This window comes from Sesamum indicum, linkage group LG5, assembly GCF_000512975.1.
Source record: "Sesamum indicum cultivar Zhongzhi No. 13 linkage group LG5, S_indicum_v1.0, whole genome shotgun sequence".
Classification (NCBI taxonomy): domain Eukaryota; kingdom Viridiplantae; phylum Streptophyta; class Magnoliopsida; order Lamiales; family Pedaliaceae; genus Sesamum; species Sesamum indicum.
The window spans coordinates 483,336-503,889 of NC_026149.1; the positions used below are offsets into that span (position 1 = coordinate 483,336).

Consider the following 20,554-nt stretch of genomic DNA (forward strand, 5'->3'; position numbering starts at 1 on the left):
CATAAGAAGTGGATCTATAAACGGACACATGGCCTCATTCTCAGATATAGCGTCAAATAATGCGACTTACGATTGTGTGGTATTGTTCACTATGTTTTTGCATAAGTCCTACAATTATATCTTAAAAAAAGATCTTGTAGTTAAATCCACTCAAATGTCTCAATACAATCAATATGCGACATGTATACGTAACATACAAAAAAATTCATAATATTAATTTATAGTAAAATATGGGAACTATTTAGAAGTTGCAACTGCTTGAGAATTGGTAGTTGGTGTATTGATGATTGAACCAAAAAAGGAAAGACAAAGATGTAAGAAAGCATACCTTAAATGGCTGATGATGATAGAAGAAATGTATTAATGGAACATGAAAACCGGATCATAAATAATGCCTTACATAATTTATTTCCATCACATTCACTCTTGTACTTCTGTACTGTTTTTTTTTTAATATATATATATATATATATTACTATTTACAAAAATAGTGAAAACTAAATTTTCAAAATATATAGTTGCATTAATAATTTTGAATCAGAAAATACATTAAAAGATAATAAATTATGAGGCCATAATAGGTATTTCAAGTACTTTTGAATACAAGGAGTGATTGGATGACAAGGAATAGGAGTGAGAACGACATTCAACACTGCACACATTTAACGTGATGATATTACATAAACCTCAAATAAAAAAAGAATCAACTTTTGTTAGAAAGAGAGAAATACAATAGATTGATAATGGCCTTGCTAGTTTCACTCATCAGAATCATTGTATTCATATATTAAATTGCAAAAATAAATATACTTTTATCTTAAGATTTTTGAATTCAGGGTAAATTACAACAACTTTTCTTGAAATTTGAAATAATTATAAATATTTTCTTATTATTTGAAAAATTAAATTTAAAAAAGAATCTTTGTAATATACCCCAATTTTTATTCGTCCCAACGGGAAAGAGAGTGAGATGAGATGTATTAAAAAAGCCAAAGTGTACAGGCAAATGCATGTTGTCTTCTTCTTTTTTATTACTATTTTTCTTATCACTGTTATTCATGTCTTTTTAATAATTACATTCTTTTATTGAAAATATCAAAATTATTTATATTTTAAAAAAAATTACACATAAATCTTTTAAAAACGTCAATATTATTACATAAATTATTCACACTTTTCATCTGTTGAATTGGATCGTATAAACAAATCATTAATCTAAATTAAAAAATAATAATTGTTTCTTTCATATATATATATATATTGTTGGATTATTGATCTTGGAAATTTGATGGGAGCAGTGAGTGTGAGGTGATGAATGATGATTGAGATTGAGTGTTCACTGACTGACCAACCCCACCACCTCCTCCCCTACTCTCTGTTTCTTTCTTTTCTTCAAACCAAAATTATTCAAACTCCAATTTAAGGCGCGTGATTGAGGAGTTTTAGGCCTGTTTGGAACTTCCAACTCTGGAATCAAAACCCACAAAATGTTTGATGAATAAGCTATCATTTTATTAAAGCTAGTGGTAATGTACCCACTCGATGTACAATCCATGGAGGATCGTATATGTATCATATGTACAATCCAGAGTTAGAAGCTCTATAATTGATTCGTTATTTTTTAAAATTAAAGTTTCGCACTATGTGAGAATCAACATACAAATCATAATGTATGCTTAATCCCATCAAATACTTTGACAATGGTTCAAACTTATATTGTGGGTGTGATAACATTCGACTTTAACTTATAGACCACAATAATTAGTTTTAAATAATTATTAAAAAATTATGCATATTTTTATATTATCGTTCGTTAAAAGCAGTGATTGAAAATTTATAATGTTATATAATAAAGAATGAACATTAAAGAGTTTGTTTATTTTAATAAATGAAGTTTTATTCAAGAATGTCTTGAAAAGTTCAAATTATAAATATGGAAAACCCAACAAATGGAATAATTGCAATTGATAAATATGAAAATGAGAATTTTTAAAAAAAATTGTAAAAATTGTTTATCCGGATCCAAAATATCCAACCAATTATGCAGAGAATTATTATTATTTTCTAGCTTAGGATTTATACATTTCCTTACCTGGTTACTTTTCTTTTTCATGCAAATTTCTTTTGCACCAAACGCGCCCTTAGTCTCCCTCCTCTCCTTCCCTCTCTAAATTTTGCTTCTGACGAAAAAACAAAGGGAAGAGAGATTGGGACTGACTTGGGAACAGCAACAGCATCAGAGCAGCAGCAGCAGCTTACGAACCCACCTTTCTATCTCGAGCTCTTCACTCCACACATTATCTCTCTGCTCCTGATTCTTCATTTTCTGTAGGGTTTTCTACTTTCTCTCACCATTTTCTGGAAAATTGTGCGACACCAACAACACTAACAACTCAGCTGCTATTTTTCTCTGGAAAAAAAAAAATAGAGAAAAGCTTCAAACTTCTACGTGGTAAATCTGCTGCTTTGTCAAGAGATGTTTTGTTTGTGTTCTCGCGAGGACTCCTCTTTCAGTTGTGGGTGTTCTGCGTTTTAAATTATTTGTAGTAGCAGATTTATTTATTTTGGCGAACTTTCTGTTGTTTGTTCTGCAATGTGGGTTGGTCTTGAGTCTTACATGCGACGCGAGTTTTTCTTTTCTTGTTTAGGGTGTGTGTGTGTGTATCTGCGTGTTCCTTGCAGAGCTTTTTGTATGGTGGAAAAATTACAAAGAAACTATGTGCTTCTCTAGATCTAAACCGTATGAGCTTACATTTATTTCTAATGTGATTTGTTATACAATTTCCTGGAAAAATGGTGATTCTTTTAAATATCAGTTTTTGGCTAATGATGCCTCATTATCAAATTGTTGCAGCAGTTTAAACATCGATTTTTCTGTCTGTCCGTCTCTCATAATGTGCTATTATGGTCTACTGAGATCCGTTTGCTGTGTTGTTTGTTTGTCTAGTGTTTTCGTTTACTAAAGTAAATTCTTAGACTGAGGTTGAGAGTGTCGAATTTTATAATGGAATTCATAAAGAACAAAGCGCATTCGGTCCCATTTCTGATATTATTCTCTTCTTTGGATTCCTATTCTCTGAGCAACTTTTGTATTATTAATTACCATTCTTGAAATTTATGAATGTACGTCAAAGAGTTGTTAAATGGTGCCTTTCACGATTAATGCATGTGGTGAATGGTGGTATTCTCAAATTGGAAGATCTGCTGAATTGAGGGTTGTATTGTGTTTGTCTTTATAATATGGTCTCAATGTTATTATTCCTAAACAGTGCAAGTTCTTGAGTAAAGTGGAAGAAAAAGAATGTGAAAGTATGAGAGTTGATATTTGTTTCTCTCTGGATAGCTACTTCATTTTGTCTCATTTTCTTTTCTCCATTTTCAACTTTTGCCTCTGCTGTGGGTTTGGTTGTTGGAAGTGGAGGTTGTTTCTCTAGTTTCCCTTTGAAGGGATAACGTTGCTTCTTTCTTTCCCTGGTTTGGTTTGCAAATAGAGTATGGATTAGAGGGTGGATTTCCTCCTTTAAAGTTTTATTAACCATTTTTGTATAGCCATAAAACAAATTTCTCTCTTAGTAGAATTTCGTAAATATTGCAGGGTTGTGGGTCACGTGTGCTCAGGACATCTAGTTCGCTGCATCTTCGTCACGCAGACAATAAAATATGCAGACCCCTAAATCAAGGTAATTGGAAGTCCTATTATTAAGCCAATTTACCTTTTTCTGTTTCTCATGTTGTCAGTCTTTTCCAAATGCCATGAATTTTAAGTTGTATTTTCTTACCTTCTATCTTCCTCTAAAATTGCTATGTTGGTTGCATTTTACATGTTCCTGTCTGAACTGTGCAAAGTATGTACTTTACGAGGTGATTCTGATGATTAAGAATATGATATATGGGCTTGTTATCTAAATAACTAACTGCCATTTGGTGTTGCACAATGTAGTGACATGTGTCAATATCACTTAACGATCTCTTTTCTCTAAAAGAGAAAAAGAAAAAGGAGACTGGTTGAAGCTTTTGATTGTTTTCTATGTGTTTTTGAGTGCAGACCTGGTTCTCTTGATGTGCCTCAGAAATTCTCTCCTGCAACAACTCGTACAGGCGGGAAGCTCAAAACTCTGGGGTCAGATTCTGATTCTATGACATCTCCAAGTCCAGTTAGTAAGACACTGAAAGACAAAAGTCCTAAAATTGTTGACCGTCGGTCTCCACGAAGTCCAGCAATTGAGGTATATATGTCGGTAATCCTTTAGACGGGACTCATTTTAAGTAGATATCTATAGATCTGATACAAGTGTTAATATGTACAGGGCCTTGTCTTTCTTAGGTTATGCAGCATCCTTGTGGTTAGAAACACTTGGAGTGCATTGCTTTAATGTATTATTAAGTGTACTGTCATTCACAGTTTGTCTTCATAGTCCAGTTATTGTGTTGGTTTTTTTATTCTAATGTGTCTCTTCATGATCTGTATTTGCTAAATGTAGTGTGTCCAACTGAAAAGTGCTGTTCTTATCACAGAAAAAAAGACCAAACAGAGCGTCTGAATTGGAACCTCAGCTGGTCCAGCTCCAAGAGGAACTGAAGAAGGCAAAGGACCAGCTGAGTTCATCTGAATCATGCAAGAGGAGGGCTCAGCAGGAGGTGGAAGAAACTAAGAAACAGCTTGCAGCCATGTCGGCTAAAGTTGGGGAGACTCAGAAGCAACTGAAGGAACTTTCTGATTCTGAGGAAGCTCGAGTCCAAGAGTTACGTAAGATATCTCAGGATCGAGATAGAGTATGGCAGTCTGAACTGGAAGCTGTACAGAAGCAGCACTCGATGGATTGTGCTGCCTTGGCTTCTGCACTTAATGAGATACAGAGGCTCAAGATTCAGTTAGACAGAGTTTGCGAATCTGAAGCTTCCCAAGCTAAGCATGCCGAGTCAGCTCATACTGAGATTCAGAGCTTGAGGGTTGAACTTACTGAAACTCTTGGACTGGTCGAGAAATTGAAGAACCAGTTAAATGATAGCAGAGAATCTGAAGATCTGGCCCTAGAAGAATTCGGTAGAGCTCAAATGCTATTGGAGGTTGTGAAGACTACTGAGGAAACCCTGAAGTCAGAACATGCTAACACCTTGGAATCCTATAAATCTTTGCTAGCGGAGTTGGAGCAGTCAAAGAATAGAGTGAATTCATTGGAGGAACTTGTCTGTAACCTCCAGGATGATCTTGCTAAAAGCCGCAAGATCATAGCAAATCCTCCTGATGATATTAAGGCCTTATGTGAAAGTGGAGAATCTGATCAATCAGAAAAGTTGAAAGCTGAGCTTAATAATTTGAAAAAAGAATCAAGTCAATTAAGGGATGCACTCGAGGCTGCTGAAAGAAGGTATCAGGACCAATCCCTTGAGAGCACCTTGCAGATTCGAAATGCATATGAAAAGGTGGAGCATGCAAAATCAGAATCATGCCAGAGAGAAGCTGAATTGGAGGCAAATGTGAAAGAATACAGCGCTGAAGTCGAGGAATTGAAGACAAAATTGATCGAAAAAGAAAATGCACTGCAAACTATTTCGTGTGAGAAAAACAAGCAGCTAGCTGAAAGAGAAACTGAACTTGAGATGGAGTTAGAGACATCGGAATCCATTTTAGAAGATCTGAAGGCGAGCTTATTGGAGAAGGAGACACAGTTGCAAAGCATCACAGAAGAAAACGAGCAGCTGAAATCCGAAATCATGAAGCGGGAAATAGAGAGAAGCAGAGCAAGTGATGAGGCTCTTGCTCTGGCAGAGACAGCCAAAGCAGCGGAACGGGAGGCCCTGATGAAGCTCGGTTATCTGACTGAGGAAGCAGATAAAAGTTGTCGAAAAGCTGCACGGGTTACTGAGCAACTTGATGCGGCCCAAGCTGCTAACAATGAGATGGAAGCCGAATTAAGAAGATTGAAAGTGCAATCAGATCAGTGGAGAAAGGCTGCTGAGGCAGCTGCTGCAATGCTATCTACTGGAAATAATGGGAAGTATGTAGAGAGGACAGGCTCTTTAGACTACCATACGATCGGTGGGAAGTTGAGTTCTCCGTATTCTGAAGATACGGATGATGAGTCGCCTAAGAAGAAAAACAGCAACATGCTGAAGAAGATTGGTGTGCTGTTGAAGAAAGGGCAGAAATAGACATAAAACTCTTCAGGTTTTCATTTCCTTCTGGGCAGCTTTAGTCTTAGTCCTCATATATTGAGTTGCCAGTAATTGTTACCCTGATTACTAGCGTCTTTCCAGGCATCTTCAGCATGATAACAGGGCGGAGACTGATGGAAGAAAGCTTTAAGTAACTCTGTATAGTTATTGTTCAACTTTTTATGAATTCTACCCTTTTGCTTATCCTACCATTGTTGTGCTGGTCGTTTCTTGGTGAAAATTTCCAGTAATTCTCCTTCTCTTGTAGCCTTTTTGGTGGCGGCTCATATTTTTCAGTTGCAATCAGATGTAAAAGTTACTATATTTGGACCAGTAATCCTTTGAATTTTATGTCATCTGTTTTACTTGGCCTGTTGGTTCCAGGAAATTACCACTTGGTGAAAAAAATCAGTTCATATTTCAGCAGACTCCAATGCTTTGGAACTCTTTGTTGAGAATTACTATTATGGTTGGTATGCAACATAAATTGGGCAGAGATGTAATACTTGGAGTATAATTAACTGAGTATTCGACGAAGAATTTTTATTGAGTTAACTGAGTCTGACAACATTATTAGTAAATTACAAGTAATTAAACGTGTTTGCTTGTATTTGTATTTATAGTGACTAAGTGTGTAATTTTTTAAAAGTGAAAATGAATAGTTTTTAGATACAAAAAAAAAGAATAGGAATAATTTAATTATATATATATATATATATGTCTACACACGATAATATTTGATTTCTGGAATTAAAAACTGTGACTTATTTTTCACAAAAATAAGATGTCGGTCGAATTCAAGATTCCTTGGTATTAGGTATTGCAATTGAATTTGGGCCTGGCTACATGAATGAGAGATCCACTGATAGTTACAACTAGTTCCCTCATTATGGGCTTAGGCCCAAAATAAAAGGCGAAGCCCTTTTAACTTTGTAGTTGATTCAGAAATTAGGGTTTTACACAGCCCTCAGCGTTCACTCCTGTCGAAGCCGATTCTCCGCTCCTACGTTCTCTCGACTCAGCAGCCATGGGGTATGTATATGCATCTTCTTTATCGTTTCTTTCTTTACGTGTCGCCTCAATCTCACCTTTTCACCGGAAATTTTTCGTTAACATAGACTGTCTGGTTTATGGTCATGGCTGCCTGTGATTATTGAACTTGTGTTAGGAATTTAGCTACTTTATACTGAGCTTTCGAATCGGAGTGCTCTGCTCTTGTGGATATTTATATGGAAGAATATGCGTGATGAGAATTAATACCGGATAATTGTTTATTCATTTAAGTTTCTCTCTTCTGGAATTCATTGTGTACTTCACTTCGTACTGGTTTTAAAATTCAATCTCGCGGTTAGACAGTGAATCATGGTGACGAGTGCGGATGGTTCGAATTATATGTTCTATTAGGAAACTTCGTTCCCTTTCTTTTTGGAAAAATTGTTCTTGTATAAATGTCGCTAGATCTCTGAAGTTTGAGGAGCCTGACGTTGATGAATCTCATCTTGGAAAAGCTGGTAGTAAAAAGAGAAATTTCTAGGATGATTTGTGTATAGGTTTTATTAAAAGTAGTTGATTCACTTCCTCTGACTTGAACTCTTGGAATTGGCCAGTTTTTTCTGTGTGGTGTTGCGAAGTTGGGATGGTTGATCTTGCATCAAAGCCAATATGCATGAAATGTACAAGTTTTTATTTGGATGGTGATTGAGTTACGTTGGATGTGGATCATTTGATAACCATAAATGTAGAATTTAGTGTTAGACCATGGTTTTCTAGAGTTTATAAGAGCGGATGTAAGTGATAACGGAGACCCAGGATGTCATTGTTAGACTGCCTCCAAAATTATTCTGCAGGACCATTCACTCATGCTGCCTCCTGCAAAAAGAAGTTGACTTCGAAATTCATAAGTACATTAATTATCGTTGATGGGATTCACATTTTTTGTTTACTGTTTTGCAGGAAGACACGTGGTATGGGAGCTGGGCGCAAGCTCAAGTCCCACCGCAGAAGGCAAAGGTGGGCTGACAAGGCATACAAGAAATCTCACCTTGGGAATGAATGGAAGAAACCATTTGCTGGATCATCTCATGCTAAGGGCATTGTGCTTGAGAAAATGTGAGATACCCTATGTCTTCTAGTTCATAATTAGTCTATGCGTGTTTTTCCGTTAAACTGAACTAGCATATTTCTTCTGACATTTGCAGAGGTATTGAAGCTAAGCAGCCAAACTCTGCTATCCGTAAGTGTGCTAGGGTTCAGCTCATTAAGAATGGAAAGAAGATTGCTGCTTTTGTTCCTAATGATGGTTGTCTAAACTACATTGAAGAAAACGTGAGTTAACATCATCAGTTTGGATGTCATGATTTCTTCTGATTACATCCTTTTTATGTGTGTTCGTGCGCATTTATTCTGTTCTTTGTAAATTTTCCTTACTACCAAACTGGCAATGTCCTTTTGTGCAGGATGAAGTGTTGATTGCTGGATTTGGACGTAAGGGACACGCTGTTGGAGATATTCCTGGTGTTAGATTTAAGGTGGTGAAAGTGTCTGGTGTTTCGCTGCTTGCCCTCTTCAAGGAGAAAAAGGAAAAACCTAGATCTTAGTCATTTTTCCTGATGAGTGCCACTTAAGTTTTGATGAATGGTTAAAACATTTGAGTTGATTTCGTGAACTATCTCCTCTCTTTCCTGAAACGTAGTATAGTATTCTAGACTGCTGTTAACATCATATTATTGTTTTTCTTGTTTTTGGATGTCGGGACTTAATCGACGTTCTCTTACATTCCCGTGCTCATGAGCAAACCCAAGAGGGAGTTTTGATGTGGTATTTGCTTCAAGGTGAAATGTTGATGTTAGAAAGAGTTTCGGATTGTATGAAGTTTCTCTGGGATTCGGCCCATACAACTGAGACTCAGACGCGAAGCATTGATATTTAGACATACTGGATTGTCTTGTTGAAAGGGATGTGATGGTATCAGTTCTGACGGTTTTAGTGCAGAAGCGTTCGTAACTTTAAAACGGACCGGAAAGTAATGAGCCAATAACAAATGGATGTTGGCTCTACGGGCCATTTGGAAAATGGGCCGGGGAAAAACGTAATGGCCGAATTAAATAACGGGCCGATCCTCTATGGCCTATTCCAAAATGGGCCGGATCATAACGGTCCAGTAGAAAAAGCCTGACAGCATTGGCACAATTCTGAACGGGCCGGACGAAGCCCAGTGTAAAACGGACCGGATAGTATTGAGCTAATAGCGAACGGACGCTGATGCAATGGGCCAGTGATAAAATGGGCCAGACATTAATGGTAGAGTAATAAAGGTCGAGACCGCAACGGCCGAATTTAATAATGGGCCGGAACCGTCACCGTCCAGTAAAAATGGGCTTGATCAAGTTGGTCCAGTATTAAAATAGGCCTCATCAACTTGGCCCATTATTAAAATAGGCGTCACCAACTTGGCCCATTATTAAAATAGGCATCATCAGCTTGGCCCATTATTAAAATAGGCCTCAACAACTTGGCCCATTATTAAGATGGGCCCGACAGGGCTCGACCATTTTGGCCCATTATTAAAAGGGCCGGCCCATTAATAATATGGGCCCGATCAATTTGACCCATTATTAAAATGGTGCCGATCGTTTTGGCCCATTATTAAAATGGGCCTGACCGCCCAATGTGGCCCATTATTAAAATGTTTCTCATCAATTTGGCCCATTATTAAAAGGGGCCCGATCAATTTGACCTATTATTAAAATGGTCCCAATCGTTTTGACTTGTTATGAAAATGGGCCCGATCGTTTTGGCCCATTATTAAAAATGGCCTGATAGCCCAATTTGGCCCATTATTAAAATGGTTCTCATCAACTTCGCCCATTATTAAAATGGGCCCGATCATTTTGACCCAAGAACGGGCCGGACATAATGAGCCTATTAAAATGGCGCTTCCGCAACGGGCGATCGAAAGATGGGTCAGACAATAATATCTTAGTAGCCCAATATCAAAAGGTCCGGAATAAAGCACAATTCTAAAAACGGGCGGACAGTAGCAAGCCCATATCAAACCGTTGAATGTTTTTTATCGTACTTTAATTTCTAAAAATAAAAATTTTAAACATGTCGATAATTTTTATCAAAATCATAGACAAACTATTTACTAAATTTGTATAATTCTTTGAATTTACACGTGTACCCTGTATGATATCCAAAGCATCTATAATTTCAAACCCTCAAATGGGGCAGTTTCGCAGCTGTATAGGGTTCAATCCATTTATTGCATATACGGAGAACGATGAGAAGCCAAAAGGGTAACCTTTACACTAGACTTTGTTAAGTAAAAATGCTGGGAGTGGGCGTACAATCACACATTATCCGAAGCAGTGCTCCTAGCATGACCAACGAACTAAAATAATGACGCATCACTACAAAGTAGCCAAGAGACATCCCCCACTTGTAGTCACCTTACATCAAAGGCCCACAAAAGTTGAATTAATAGCTTGCTTAAAGTGGCTTCTCACGGGAATAACAAGACAGTATCAACTCTGAATCTACAGCTATAACTTAAGTACGCAAAGAGACCAACAATATAAGAACATCTAGATGCAATTCCTCTATATGGGATTCCATCTTATTTCGTCTGCCCTTTTTCTCTTTGAGGGATTGAGGGCTGCGGGCCAGAAAAAGTTCACATATTGCATGTGAGATTCCCATAACCAAACCTAATTGATCTGCATGAGTTGTGTACCCTGGAAACAAGCCCAACGGACAGGGGTTTTAGCTATTCTCTTTCTGCTCAGAGGAAGGCACTATAAAACCTGTCTTATCTGCAACAGCTACCTGTGTAGCCAACTCCTTTGGCATATCAATGCCTTCACTACTGCAGAAAACATTCTTGAGAGCCAAAGGGGCTCTGCAGGCTGCAGACTCAGATGCAGTTGTAGGAAAAGGGAGTGCAGATTCTGTTGTACTACTTAGAATTTGATTTATCAACTCATGGACAATGTGATATGCATCTTTGTTGTCTCCTGTCATTTCTTCCCCTGGATATTTAACATGACAATTTTCCTTGTCAGTATCTTCGCAAATTGGATCAGAATTTTTCTTAAGATGATTCTGGTTAATCAGTAGATCTTCTATCCATTCAGTATGTTGTGAACCTGAAGCGACAATCTCTTCAACATAAGCAGTCTTGATATCCCCAGTGACCCTACTTTTATGCATATTCAAGTCAGCTACATTCTCCTTAATAGTGGCACCCATACCTTCACCTACCACTTGCTTAGCTCCATCTTCAGCCTGAACTTCCTCTGCCGTCTGAAAATTTTCACCAATCGCACTGAAAGAATCTTTTACATCCATTTTCATACTAGAAGTATTTACCAAAACATGTGGTTTTTCTTGAAAGGATGTAGGAGATGTGGCCTTCGGAGAACTGTCCTGTGTGCTTCCGAAAGAAGTTGAAGTTCTAGTCATTGGAACCTTAGCACTCTTCAGTTTGCTGTTTGAGCTTCGAATTGGGGTGCAGGTAGCAGCTCCATTCTTGGGAAACACAGCGTGTAAGCCAGCCTGAGACTGCTGATGCCCATTAGGGGTGCGAGCTGATGACTTAGCCTGCAAACAGATTATTTTAGATGTATAGCAGAACTTGTAACCTTAAAAAAGCATTTCCTAAACATTACATAGTGAAATTAGAACATCTTGTGCAAATTCCTTCACATGAGCAGCAACTGTGATTAGTTATCTAAAATGCACCTCTATCGAATAAATTCACAATTTTTCATGCATAACTACATTTCAGAAACTTTAATACTGAAGAAATAAGAAAGACCAAAAACTAACCCCATCGAAGAACCCAATTTTGGGGGATGGCATTCGTAATCCTGATGGTTTCGTGAGAGCCTGACCGGTGCCAGTCTGTGTAGAGGATTTTTTTGAAATGTTGCTTGTTAAAGTAACTTCTTGATTTCCATGTATATCAGCAGTTTGATCGGCTGGCTCATTACTTGAATCCAGAAGAATGATATCACCATCTACAGACCTACAAGAGCTGGTATCTAGACTTGTTCTCGAGTTATTGGATCTCTGGTTGACCATTGAAGATGATGATGATGATGCTGAAGACCACTCACTGATTGAACTAGCTGGTGAGACACTTGAGGAGATTTTAGAAGACATCAGATAAGCTGATAGCTTAGATGGTGCTGGTTTATTCTTAAGCAGAGCTCTGGATGGAGTTTTAGGAATGGGACCAGACGGACCAGTACCAACACTGCCACTTTTGCTTGTATTTCTTCTTGGTGTCAATGCAGAAGATTTAGCAGGTGTTCCAGAAGACATACTACTAGCGCCGTCACTTGAGGCAGAGGACCTTGCAGGATGTACCCTACTTGTAGTTGAAGCAGCCAACAAAGAAGACTTTGATGTTACTGCAGGTTTTGGCAACACCCTTCTAGCACCACTTACCACAGATACTTTTGGTGGCTGAGACCCTTTACCGGAAGCAATTCCTGTCAAGTTAATAACAGCAGTAGACACTGTTAAAATTTAATTTCATGATGGAAAAATAAAGTTTTGAAAAGTTAACTAGAAGCACCAGGTTTTAAGCTTCCAGGTTCAGATTTAAGACGACCAGCTCCCACCGAATCCCGCTTTGTTGTTGTTGAAGTCGGGATGAAGCTATTGATTGTCTTGGGTGGTTTAGGAAATAAATTTGTCTCACCAGTCTTAGCGATAGACATTATCTACAACAATGTGGCAGGTGTCAGTCATATATGATAATCACAAATCCCATACCTATAAAAACTAGTTACATTTATACATTAACAAATGCAATTTTTTTCTTGAGAAACAGGGAAGAGAAAAAGCATAAGAGAGTTTTTTAACCAAAGAAGTTAATTTCTAAATGAATAATACCAATAAGATTTGATTTTCTATATCTATACAATATATAATTGAAGAGCACTCTACTCGTATCTTCAATTCATTAGTATGTTAATTCTTTATTTTTTTTAAATTAAATAATTTTTGTTAACTTCCCCATTCATCATGATTATAAATAACTACCTTTTGGTAGCTTTTTTTTCTCATTCATTTTTATCTTATATATATATTAGGTAAATTTTTAACTTAATATAATTTTATCAAATATTTTATAAAAATTATGCACATACGTAGAATGTGCCACACTTACTAGTTTAATATGATAGGCAGTAGGGTCCAGACTGTTTATGCATACTACAAAACATGGAACTCGGAAGATGCAAAGTCATAATTAACCAAACTTAAAATAACCATAAAAGATCAGTTAATGCAATTTTCAGAGAAGCCTTGTGTGACATTTTTGCATAATCTAAAAATATACAGACAGAAAAAAAATTCTTACATGCACTATAAAGAAAGAAAGACAAACAAGGAACAGACTGATTTAAGTGGGCAATGCCCTCCATATTAGTTAGCGAATGATAGGACAGTGAAGTGGTGGTGTGAGAAATCCCATCTTTATCCACAATGTAAAACAGGGAGGAGGTTTCCAGGCAACAACCAGCTTGTCTCACCTGTGAATGACCAGAATCCTGCTTGATTGCTTTCCCTGATCCTATCTTCCCACTATTTTGTTTTGGCTGACATTTGGAGATCCTAACAGTCTGCAGGCCAGTGGTTTTCCTGGAACCTGGTTTTGGATTCTGCAGGATCTTATTACAGTCAGTACTCAGTAAGCATCAAAAGACCACCAAAATTGGTCCAACAATCAATTTGCGGTACTCACTTTTCAGAGTTGTCAAGCTTACCTTATTTTGAGAAACAAAGTCTTCCTTCTTCAGAGCTGTATAAGAATATTATTAGTTCAAGAATAATTTGACAAGCAATCTAAGAAGACAAAAACCTTGGTCTCTAAAACATGAACAAGCAAAATACAACTGGTTACTACAGAGAGGTCCAAGCAATTTTTTCCAGATAAAACCATGATAAGAAAAATAGATATTGAGTGGGAACTCAAGCTTCATGTTAAATACTTAAATCCAAATGCTTTAAACATACATGAGTTCTTAAACTTGAAGATATGCACATGCTACTTCATTAGTTTTCAGCAATGCATTCTTTCCCCTTGTATTTAAGAAGACTAATGTTAGATGGCATCTAGCACTGCGTCATGTTTAGTTTTTCACACAAAAATGCCAGGAGGGACTGATATAAAAAACAGCAATATCCTAATCACCAGGCAAATCAGAAAGTAATATCCTAATCATACAAGAGGAGCAACAGAAAGAAACATCCTTACCAAATACCAATAGAAATAATTATATATCTAAAGAGATAAAACTGCTTACTTACATGAAATGGCTGCATTATCTACCTCCAATGCTGCCGCTGTACTGCTTGATTTCGTCAAATTCGATGTCCTTTTACTGGATCTTTGGATGGAAGCTCTAATGTCTACAAACAAGTCATCCTCAAGAGTTTCAATAGTCAAATTATCACTTTGGAAAGTGGAGATAGACTCAGTCGACGCTGAAACGTCTTCTTGAATTCCAGGTAACAATCGCTTTTCACCCTTATCTGCTCCTGTAATCATGCTTGATAATTCTTCTGGATCTAGTACTCCTAACATAAGACCAAATAATTAGCTGAAGAAATTGAATTCCCTGTGAAATCAGAATGCAGGGGCACTTAATTCACAGAATACCTGCACTTGTGAAGAAGGCACTGTCCCAGGCTAGACTTTTACGCAAATTATACCTTCCATTTCTTTGGTTCAGTTGAGGTTCAGTTGATTCATGCAGTTGAGGCAAATGGTCATTATTGAGACTAGTATCAACTTCTTTTTCAGCACTCATAACTCCTGCCAAAAAATTAAGTATTGAAATGATTTGATTTCCTGAAAATAATTCAAGAAAAATTTCTAGACACAAACTCCATGCTATACGGGATATGGTATGTGCCTTAAGCACACTAGTGAGATGACCACTTATCCCCTAAAATATTGTAATTTCATTCGATTTCTTTAATAATTGCTGAGTGTGATTTAATTTTGACAGGAAAGCTCTATGCCCTAAGAATGAAAAAATAGATCAATATTTATTGGCAGTCATGAGAACTTTCGCTTGAAATTCAAGATTTATACCATCTCCAAAATAAAAATTGAGTCGAAACCCGATTTCATTTCGAGCTCTGGCATCAAAACATAAAAATAAAAAATGTAACTGCACATACATCGGATTTAATCTACGGATCAGTACACTGAGATACACACGGACAAATTCCGAAACAATCCGAGAGAGATTTGTATATAAGCGAGCATATATAAAAGGAAAGCAACATAACTAAAGAAAGAACCTGAAAATTCAATATTGTCTATGAGACCGTGCGCTTCGAATTCCAGATCAATCTTCTCAGACCCCTCCATCTCCATATTCTTTATTCCGATTAACCGGAAAATCAGGTTTCTATCTTCTTCTTGTACTTTATTACAAGATCTTGGTTTTGCAATTGCGACCAAGAGGGTGTGAACAATGATAGAGATAGTGTGTGTGTGTGGAGAAAGAGGGGAGAAAAGAGGAGAGAGAGAGAGAGTGGGAGCGCAAAAGAATAATTTTGAACTGCGGAAGAGGCGGTTTTCTGAAAATTAAAAGAAGTAGGAAAGCAGGGCGTGTTTGGGTGGGAAGATAAATCAAATGAGGGTGGGCCAAATTTCCTTGTTTTAACACTTGATAATTTTTCAAATATTAGCGGCCATGTTTCTGTGTCCATTATGAAAGATTTTAAGATTGGCTCAAAACACACTTGAGTTGCATGCTTGAAAATGACAATTTTGCCCTTAAAAATGCCATGAATTGTGCATGTTAATAAAACAAATTAATTGAATCAAGACTTTTCAATACTTATTTTTGTTTGGTAAATAGTAATGGAAATTTAGCGAGTACACAAACAAGTCTCCTAACGTAAAATAATATTATAAATTTACAATATATATACTATTTTTTAATGTTTTCCTATTAGATATCTAATAAATACTTATCATTTACATCTTGAAAATACAGAACAAAATTTTATGTATTGGAAATACAATAATGTACTTATTGCAAATATTTGATAAAATACATATAAATGTATAACTAGCTTTATATTATATTTCAACACTTGAGTTATTCATATTATATACTTCCAACACATTAAAATATTTCTATGGATATTCGTTATATTTAATGTATTTAGAATAGTGTATAAATTTTGTGATTGAAAATCTTGTAAATATAAAATTTATTAAAAGTTATTGCTAATGATTTTGACATGTTTTGGAATGAGTTTATGAATGCTGGTGCCGTTTCTCGCAAATTCCCATATACCAATCACGTCATTATGGTCATTCTTTGTAAGCAAAACCTAGGTTATAAACCTACACAAAAATCTTTACTATATTTCTGAAATATCAGATTCCTCCTGTCCTCACTCTCCTTCTACTGCACTACAAGGCAAAAGTTTACAAATAATCATCTACTATATATACATACATAAATTTGATGATATCAACTTCTGAATAGTTCACACCAAAACACCAGAGCGTCTAAACGAATCACAAAGAATGCACCATAACATTGCATGACACAGTGAGATTAAGGGCAACACCAAAAACAAATCCAGAGCACAAAGCATAAGCATTCAATAATGTAGCAAATCCCCGCCTCAGCCTCAGCTTGTCCTTCACAACAACTCATGCAGACGCGATGACAAGAAGTGCCCATGCCAAGTATTTTCTCAGACACTAACCACACTACAATCTACCAGCATTACCGCGCAGCGGTTGAAGTAAGAACATAATAGGCCAAGTATTGCTAACAGGTAATACATGCCAAAGGAATTAATAGTAACCGATTGTGTAAACTAACTGATATAAGATCTGGCCGCTAATATTAACCATATCCAAGATCAAGTATTTGATCAATGATCCAATGCACCAACAAGCAAAACCAATGTTCAAATCATCCTATACATTATGTAGCCTCTCAACAATGGAGCAAGACCTCATGAGCATAAATTTTTAATGTTAAGATGGTGAATAGTCCTAAATACATTTGTTATTGGAATATATATATATATATATATATATATATATAAAAGAATGAGATTTATTTGGAGAATGTATCTACTTAAGGCTGCTTCTTTTTCTTTCTCCTTCTGAGCAACATCAAGTGAAGTTTGAAAATATAGCTTCTCTATTCAAACTCGGATCAAGAAAGAAATATTAAACAGACCTGCCTATTCAGCTCACTACAAAACACATGGTGAGAATATATTTATACACAAACTGAGAAACCAAAGTAAAAAAGTTCAAAGTTGGACTAGCTTTAACACAGTAACCCTCAAAAGATGTTTACAGTTACATCCACCACAATCACAATGTATATCCCATATTTAGTTTTATGGTCAGATAAAGATTATTGAGTCTGCTGTATACCCAACATACTAATATGAAACAATAGGTCAGCTGCTAGCCTTCCTCTATACGCAAGTCCTCACAACAATATACTAAACAAAGAACTATAAGAGTTTTTAATAAGGAGATAAAGATATAATACATCTACTAATCCTCACCAAATTCAAACAGCAATGACTTTCAGAGATTCGTCTTCTTGTTCCTCTTTGAGGCTGCACGAGATTTACGAGGTGAAGGGGCATAATGAAGGCGATAACTGACAAGCGACGGCCCAAAAGTACTATACTTGCCGGTGCTGCTAAATGCAGTTTCAGCATCTGCTCGCCTCTTGAAGATCACCTTTGCGCGCTTGCTTTTGCTAAATATTTCAGTCTCCGACTCCTTCAAAGGTCCATAATGGCTGAATATCTCGTTCAGATTGACAATGGATGGAATAGCCTCCAAATTTGTAAAGTTAAGAATCAAAGCAGTTGGAAAATCTTCGTCAGATACTTCATTTATCTGAACTGATGGATTTTCCGCATCCAAGTCCACAATTACAGCATCTCCATCTTTTTTATTGTGCAAGCTCAAAGCTACACCAGCATTGGCTTCCACTGTAGCAGCCCTCTCATTAGGGGCCCCTGGTTCAAACAACACCTTATCTTGAGAGTGGCTTTCAATGATTCTGTCTGTCCAGTATGAGTCCTCAGTACCTTCAAATCCAAATGTATTGGTAGTCTCCAAGTTGGATGCTTGTGTATCCTTGTGCTTTCCAGCATCCTTTTTCGTGTTTCCAGAACTATATTTTTCTAGACAAATTGAATTCCTGAATTCACGAAGCAAGCCAACTACTGAAACCATGTCGTCATGCCCATGCAGGGGGCTTTTTGCAGCAACGATTAGGTTTGAGAGAATTACATCAGGAGTAGGAACCTCAGCTGGAATGATTTCCGCTCTTTGAGATTTTCCAGAACCATCACCAGCAAATGTTCCACTCTTTGAGATGGACTTCCTGCGAGCCCTTCTTATGGGCTTCTTCTCATCATTCTGTAAATTTGTGCTGCCAGTGGACATCAAAGCAGATACATGTTTTTCTTTTATCTTTGAGAACTCTTCAACACCTGATAGGTGCTTACGCTTCCGAGAAGAACCATCTCCAGCAGTTGAATTTCTCTTTTTAGATGGAAAATCATTGGCACACTCAGAACCTGAACCTGGAAGGACGCCTTCCATCAGTTCCACCGAGTCGTTTCCGTCCCCCTTCACAGAAGTATCATCCTCCAACAGCCCACTCTCTTCAAAAACGGGGAGCTGAAAATGACCCTTCCATCTACTGAAGGAGAGTAGTTGAGCTTTTGCTACAGCAAACTGCAGCCCATCAGTTTTGGACTGTGGACATCCAGCCAGTGATTGCACAAACTGCACAAGTTCTCCCGGTATAAACGAGGCTGCACTAGATAAATTGTCCCCTCCAGCTCTTCTGCTCGATTCTTCTCGGATACCGGCACTTGCAACTTCTTGGAGTTTTACCTTATCACGCACCTGTGGGGGCAAGCATGGACATGAAAGCCCGAACTCAACTCGCCGAGCAACCTCATTGAGGGCACAAACCACAGCATGGCGAAATCCATCTGCATTGCTCTGTTTCTCCATTTGAGAGAAATGCATCCGAAAAGGTTTGATTTTTGATCCTTCATTCCATGCAAATGTTTGGTCCCCAAAGTACGCTATCAAATAACTCTCTCTCTTGAAATATTTTATTGCCTTATCGGATGCAGCTGACGGTGCAAATATCTGGCCAGGCCACCAAGGGTGGCTTCTAACCTTGCCCCACACTAGATCCGCCACGTAATATTCTCCTTCCTTTTCCGTCATAAAATGTTCTCCACGTTGTTTTGGTATCAATACGTCATCCTTAACATTATTTACTTCCTCGGTTTCCAACTTCCCATCTGGCACCATTTCATTAGAGATTAAATCTTGGTTTCCATATAAAACAGTTCTCTCACCCGGAGAACTGGAATTCCCCATATCCGAATCTTTGTCGATTGCAGTTCCTTTAATGTCAATTCCATTTCTAGATGTCGGCTCCCCAATCACACCCTGCCACGCCTTCGTATCTGCAACCGGATTCACCTCAGGCCCATTTTCAGGATTGTTTACATCTTCCACCTCATCATCCATAGAAAACCTTCCCTCCAGCACTCTACCAACCAAATTCATAACCCCCCATGATTCCCATCCGCCACCAGGAGACATCATTTCCACAACTCTGCTTCTACTCCCATCATGCCAACCATTGATTCTTAAGCTACAAGATTCAGGAGCATGCCACCCACTCCCACTAATTGTGGCGCCGGTGTTTGATTCCCGGACAGAAACCTCAGACTCCTCCGAAACCCTAACCCCATCACTCAAAATCTCCTTATCACCAGGATTCACCGCTAGGGTTTTGGATTCCGAACCGTCAACCATTCCACCACTCACCCCTTTCCTTGATTCTCCCGAAGCGGCACCGGAACTCACGTCAACAACACCCAATTTATCAGACATTAATAAACCCTATACACAAACCATCCACAAAACCCATCATTTCATGAAGCAAATCACACACAAATGCATTGGGCAAAACTTGTTGATGGCTACACATTCAAACGTGCATGCATTTACAAATCACACATATACATTCATACACAAAGAAAACAAACACATGTGAAAAAGAAAATCACTGAATTTGACAGAAACGGAAATCACCTGAGATGATTGAAAAGCAACTGAAGCTCCAAACCACTGTAAATTTTCTTTCTTCAATTATAAAAAAGACGCTGCAAACAGAGAAAAAATACTTGGGTTTTTTCTTTTCTTTTTTGGTCTATATTTGTTTTTCTCCTTTTCCTTTTATTTTTTTCTTTTTTTTTCCTTTGATGCTGTTGTGAAATGGAGAAATGATTTTTCAACTGGAGGGCATCTTTTATACAAGGTTTGAGTTGGACA

The 20,554-nt window shown here is 37.4% G+C and overlaps 4 protein-coding genes across 6 annotated transcripts; 2 read left to right on the forward strand and 2 right to left on the reverse strand.

Moving 5' to 3' along the window:
- On the forward strand, positions 2,109 to 6,480 carry LOC105161404 (interactor of constitutive active ROPs 2, chloroplastic). Of its 3 annotated transcripts, XM_011079077.2 has the most exons (5): positions 2,109 to 2,452; positions 3,596 to 3,680; positions 4,046 to 4,226; positions 4,516 to 6,169; positions 6,259 to 6,480. In XM_011079077.2, exons 2-4 carry the CDS (start codon positions 3,661 to 3,663, stop codon positions 6,151 to 6,153), a joined length of 1,839 nt encoding a protein of 612 aa, XP_011077379.1. In that variant the 5' UTR covers positions 2,109 to 2,452; positions 3,596 to 3,660; the 3' UTR covers positions 6,154 to 6,169; positions 6,259 to 6,480. The 3 variants fall into 3 exon arrangements, with proteins under 3 accessions (XP_011077379.1, XP_011077376.1, XP_011077377.1); XM_011079074.2 differs by having other exon boundaries at positions 2,443 to 2,516; positions 4,516 to 6,480; XM_011079075.2 differs by lacking the exon at positions 2,109 to 2,452 and adding an exon at positions 2,977 to 3,492 and having other exon boundaries at positions 4,516 to 6,480.
- Positions 7,046 to 8,993, forward strand: LOC105161405 (40S ribosomal protein S23). The gene is made up of 4 exons (XM_011079078.2): positions 7,046 to 7,188; positions 8,110 to 8,265; positions 8,355 to 8,481; positions 8,613 to 8,993. The coding sequence occupies exons 1-4, from the start codon at positions 7,184 to 7,186 to the stop codon at positions 8,751 to 8,753; spliced, it is 429 nt and encodes a 142-aa protein (XP_011077380.1). The 5' UTR covers positions 7,046 to 7,183; the 3' UTR covers positions 8,754 to 8,993.
- LOC105161406 (endochitinase A) lies at positions 10,403 to 15,754 on the reverse strand. Its single transcript, XM_011079079.2, has 8 exons — positions 15,481 to 15,754; positions 14,831 to 14,986; positions 14,479 to 14,748; positions 13,935 to 13,969; positions 13,701 to 13,829; positions 12,740 to 12,887; positions 11,986 to 12,653; positions 10,403 to 11,757 (listed from the first exon to the last, which is right to left on the reverse strand). Exons 1-8 carry the CDS (start codon positions 15,554 to 15,556, stop codon positions 10,921 to 10,923), a joined length of 2,319 nt encoding a protein of 772 aa, XP_011077381.1. The 5' UTR covers positions 15,557 to 15,754; the 3' UTR covers positions 10,403 to 10,920.
- Positions 17,415 to 20,495, reverse strand: LOC105161407. Its single transcript, XM_011079080.2, has 2 exons — positions 20,315 to 20,495; positions 17,415 to 20,122 (listed from the first exon to the last, which is right to left on the reverse strand). Exon 2 carries the CDS (start codon positions 20,111 to 20,113, stop codon positions 17,759 to 17,761), a length of 2,355 nt encoding a protein of 784 aa, XP_011077382.1. The 5' UTR covers positions 20,114 to 20,122; positions 20,315 to 20,495; the 3' UTR covers positions 17,415 to 17,758.